Consider the following 5,000-nt stretch of genomic DNA (forward strand, 5'->3'; position numbering starts at 1 on the left):
AAGGTATATAATTGCGCAACAGATGACGTATAAAATTAAAAGCATAAATGATGATTAATTTCAATTTAGGCCTAGAATGGCTTAGCACTTGAGCAACGGTGTAACGTTGCAAATTAGACTAAGCTATAAGAAAAGCCACACGAAGCACTGAATTGGCAATCGTAACCTCCAGAAGACGAATACGCAAAGAGCCGCCCAATGATAAGACATGGTGCTAAAAACTGAGGCCGCACAAAAACTGTCCGCTCTGGGTACGAGACATGGGCCAGCTAGAGGAAAAAAGAACCCATCCTACTAAAGCTTTACAAGTCCAAAATCTCGAAATTTGCGGGTAAACCGGCGGTGTCGACCTAGAATAACTAATCACATGCTACCTAGCTTAATTACACTACCCATAATCCCTCTCTAACACCTACTGCAACCCAGGCCCTGGGAATAAGGAACCGTACTATGCACTTACCAGGAGTCGAACTCAGACCGTCCAGATCTATAGTCCTGCGTCTTCACCACTACACTACGCTAAAACGACGAACATACTCAACTCAACACAGTTCTATTCATTATTTCCTTTTGTATAAGAAGTCAGTTGATATCCATGTGTAGTAACCAAAACTAATCCTAACCTGTCCCTAATTTTTCTCTTGGCTTAATTTGGGCTCCAAAAAAAAGTTTCTGCGATCTGAGTGCGAGGATCACCAATTTAACCTATAGGTAAAAACGAATTCAACCTGAGAACGGATTTTGCCGGCAACATATATGTTGGCTCGTTGATGGTTGAGGTTCATCTCAATGACTTTCGTGCAGATCGATATAGATCGTCCCACTAAATAACGCAAAAAAGAGATTACATCGTCTATCGATAAAAATACTCGACTTCAGGTGGCCGAAACCATCATCAAAGCTAACATTTCCAGTCTTCTGACTTCAAATTTCTCTTGCTTTTTAGCTGCAAGAAAGGCCAATGTCTCCGGAAATTTCCAAGCCAATTATGCCAACTTCTAGACCTGTTCAATCCAACTCGTTCATTGAGAACAAACGCAGGGAGAGTAGCTCAGACCTTCAACGTGTAGAAGGACTTGAGCCGGAGCAGATCTTTGCCGATACAACGCAGATAAACCTCGAATCTTCCAAGGCAGTCAATACAGGAACGTTCAAAACCATTCTCCCGTCTAACAGACACGAGATAAGTACAGGACAAGTCGGTCCCATTCTGGGACCGGCAATGGACAACGCTGATACACCAAAAACGTCAAACGAAGTCGTCATGGACATGTCGACGTGTTCTTCTTTGCATGGCCAAAGAAAAGCCGCAGAGACTTCTATGATACAAGATCATCATGTCGGACAACAAAAGGCTCCAGCGCAAATTCTGCAGAATCCGTGTGTCCATTTGCGCTCCCCGAATCCCCTGGACGTTTCCGTTGAAGTACCCCATGCGAGGCAAGAACCAGTAAAGATTTACAATACTGAAAATCGTAGGCCTGCAAATACTCTTATTTATGGTCAGCATCATTCTTCACAAAAACCAACAGAATCAACTCGACAGCAGTTGCAAATGCAGCAAATGCCTGCACAGCAAAAACACTCTCCTCATATTGTACAGTTATTAAGAACCGGCGGACCAGACGCTGTTGTCTCTCAATCGCATCCTTTAGCAAATCAGGGAACTGTCAATCAGACAGACCACCGTTCCACTGCTGCCTTTACCCGCCTCCCTCCGAATATATCACAGTCTCGTCCACCGAAGCGGAAAAGGATTGAAAATCCGCAGGCCTCCGAAGGACTCCAAATGCATGTCGTAGTCAGCAACAGCAGTTATGTGATGCATAATTTTAAGGTACAAAAACCTCCTTCGCATTTAAAGGAACGTAGTCGACGAAAGGAAAGGGTGCCCGGGTCTATGTCGACCAATCAAATTGCATACACCAACAGCCCGTCCAACCCGCCTAACCGGCTCCCAGAAACGACGTTAACTCCGACTCCTGCACAAAGTAAACACTCCATCTACCCAGGAGTATATCGGGCCTCAAATCCCACATATTCAGGACTTTCTCAAGGTCAGTTAGTGGAAAGAATATTCTACCCTCAAGAAGGATCACAGTTAAATAGACGTGAACATCGAAGCCGTCCAAGACTTATGCCAGGTAATAGTCATCACCGTATGAGCACGAGTGGTGACGACAGGCCCTTAGCTTCCGATGTTTATGCCGTTCAAGGATATCAGGTGAGTGGATGTAATAAATTAAGTTAATTGGGATTGATATTTGGCATAATTACCGTAAAGGGGGCTACTCTTTTTCTTATTGCCAACAGCAATAACGAAATAAGGGCCATTTTTACGCATGCGTAGAATTTTTGCTGGAATTCGGGGTTTGCCGAAAACTGACTAAGGTCTTTGAGTTATAATCATTTCTTGTCTGCTAGCTTCAGCTATCTTGCCAGTTCTATTAAGAAAGAAAAGAGAATGTCACAAGACAATTTTGTTGTTTTCCCTTAAAGTGCTCCTGTAATAAAAAAAATCACTTCCTTTTCTTCTTCAGATTTGAAAGAATGTTTGTTTAACACCTGACTAGCAAACTTTTGAGGTTTGATTCTTATCCAAAGGGCGTTTGTCCTTGAGTGTAAGTTTTGGATTTCAGTGTCCGCCATTACTCACGTTCAGAACTGACCAATTGGACCTCAGAGGGTTGGATCCAGGGAAACGTGACGTCAAGTGAGCCTTTGACGTCATTTTCTCCTCGATCCAGCTCTCTCAGGATCTTAAAGTGCCCCTAACCCCAAAATATTTTTTGCGCTAAAATGAATCTGTTGGAAACGCATTGCGGTCATTTTTTTCCTTTTTCTAACAAATCCTGCCTTTTTATAGGTTTCAAAACTTGCAAAAAACCAAGCATCTTTTATTCACGACCGAGTCAGAAGGAGAGTGGGTCTATTCCTGATATGACGTCACAAACTACTTTGCATGCATGTTTATAAAGAGTTCATGCAATGTAAATCAGTTTGTGATGCCAAATCAGGAATAGACCCACTTCCCTTCTGACTAGGTCGTGAAGAAAAAATGCTTGAATTTTTGAAGCTTATAAAATGGCAGGATTTGTTAGAAAAAGGGAAAACAATGGCCGCAATGCGTTTCGAACAAAGTTTCATTTTAGCGAAAAAAATATTTTGGGGTTAGGGGCACTTTAAAGTTAGAAATGGCGGACCATTAAATAGGAAAGTTCCAGTTAAAATAAACAGGTGTCTTTTTTAAATCAAGGCTTAAAACTTTGGTCGCGTAGTGTTTAGTTAACATAGTTTTGAAATTCAAAGAAAAATGAGAATTGATTTTTTGCTCACAAGGGTACTTTAACCGCGAACACGACATCTCTCTTGTGACACCGACGTTGACACCAGCACCTGAAATGACAAGGATACTGACTTTGACTTAAGCCCGGTTCACACTACAGAAAATTTTTGGCACGGCTCGGGTAAAATTGGCACGGGTCCCAAAAAAAAAGGTTCGACTCGGATAAAATTTGCAGTGTAAACAACCTGTCAGTACCAAATTTCATCCGTGCCGAACCAAAATTCTTACCCGTGCTGGGACCTTCGGCGAGGTAGTCCCGGCACGGGTGAAAATGGTACGGGTGCTGGAAAAATAGGCACGGTTCGGATAGAACAAGTAGTGTAAACACTTTAAAGGGCCAAATTTGAGCCTTAATTCATATAGGCTAGCGGTTTTTTTGCGTATACTTCAAGATGGCTGCTCATTCTCCACCAAAATCACGCGGACGTTCTTGATTATAATTGAACTGCGCATGTCTACAAGAGAACTCACCCGGGCCCAAAAATTTTGGCACGGTATTTTTGATACGGTAAAAATGGTGTAGTGTAATCAAAGTTTGCCGAGCTCTTTTTAGGCACTCGTGCCAATTTCACACGAGCCGTGCCGAAAATCTTCTGTGGTGTAAACCGGGCTTTAGATGTTAATATTGACATTGAGAGAAGAACTTAAACTTGAAGCCGGCACTGACATCACGGCACATGACCTGCATTTGATTTTTTTTTTAATTGTAATAATTTCATTTAAGCTAGATCTTGTCACACGAAGAGTCACCTGGTAGAAATACTGTTAATAAAATGGTTTTTAAGTAATTAACTATTACTATTATTATATCATGACATATAAGCGGCACATGACATACGACATTGACAGTGACACTGACAGTGTAAATGACATTGGTATCGAAGACGTCAATGGTGCCTAGCAATGGTTCAACAATGAAATCTCGTGGTTTTTACCTCAACAGGCTTCCGGAAATAGAGCTCTGCTAACCAAACCAAATGCACCGGCTTCATCCGCTGCGCAGAAAAACTCAGTGTATCCACCAGTGCAATCTCCTGGGATCTCGTCAACTGCGTCTCTTTCGAAACATTTTCCTAGAAATCCAAAAACCACCTTCGTCCCTTGCAGTCCTGCGATGCAACCGAATACTTCGGCGGCTAGAATCGAGCACCCACAACCTCTTGTAAAGACGCTTCCAAAGCCTATAGTATCGATTGTGGTCGTTCAGGAGGGAATCGTTTTGTCTTGGGACTTGGAATATGGCGATAGCACAGGAGAGATTGACAATTACGAGTTGTTTGCTTGTCAAGATGGCGCTGAAAGCACAAACCCTCCGATCACGTGGAAGAAAATTGGGATTGTTAAAGCCTTGCCACTCCCTATGGCATGTACTCTGACCCAGTTCTCCGCAGGAAATAAGTATCATTTTGCTGTGCGTGCAGTGGATGAGCATGAATGCGCAGGTCCATTCAGTGATCCTTGCACTATTTCGTTAACGACATAATTACCCTTTTGCTCGCGGGCATGACTACACCACGTTCACCAAAGTTTCCTGTTCAGAGACCACTTTTCATATAGTTTATCATTTTAGCTTTATTTCAAAAAGCCTAATGTGAAGGCCGTCTCCATCACTTTGGCTACTCGCATCATTTTAGTTTGTCACAAAACTCCGTAT

At 42.5% G+C, this 5,000-nt stretch overlaps 1 protein-coding gene across 2 annotated transcripts in view; it reads left to right on the forward strand.

Annotated features, from left to right (window-relative positions):
* LOC138059996 (uncharacterized) overlaps positions 1-5,000 on the forward strand; it is a 13,496-nt gene that overhangs the window by 7,497 nt on the left and 999 nt on the right. For both annotated transcript variants that reach the window (XM_068905663.1, XM_068905664.1), the window contains exons 4-5: positions 947-2,224; positions 4,290-5,000. The exon at positions 4,290-5,000 is cut by the window's right edge. In XM_068905663.1, coding sequence (XP_068761764.1) covers positions 947-2,224; positions 4,290-4,829 — 1,818 coding nt within the window. In that variant the 3' untranslated portion in view covers positions 4,830-5,000. The remainder of the gene's footprint in view (positions 1-946; positions 2,225-4,289) is intronic.

Source organism: Montipora capricornis, chromosome 8 (assembly GCF_036669925.1).
Source record: "Montipora capricornis isolate CH-2021 chromosome 8, ASM3666992v2, whole genome shotgun sequence".
Classification (NCBI taxonomy): Eukaryota; Metazoa; Cnidaria; class Anthozoa; order Scleractinia; family Acroporidae; genus Montipora; species Montipora capricornis.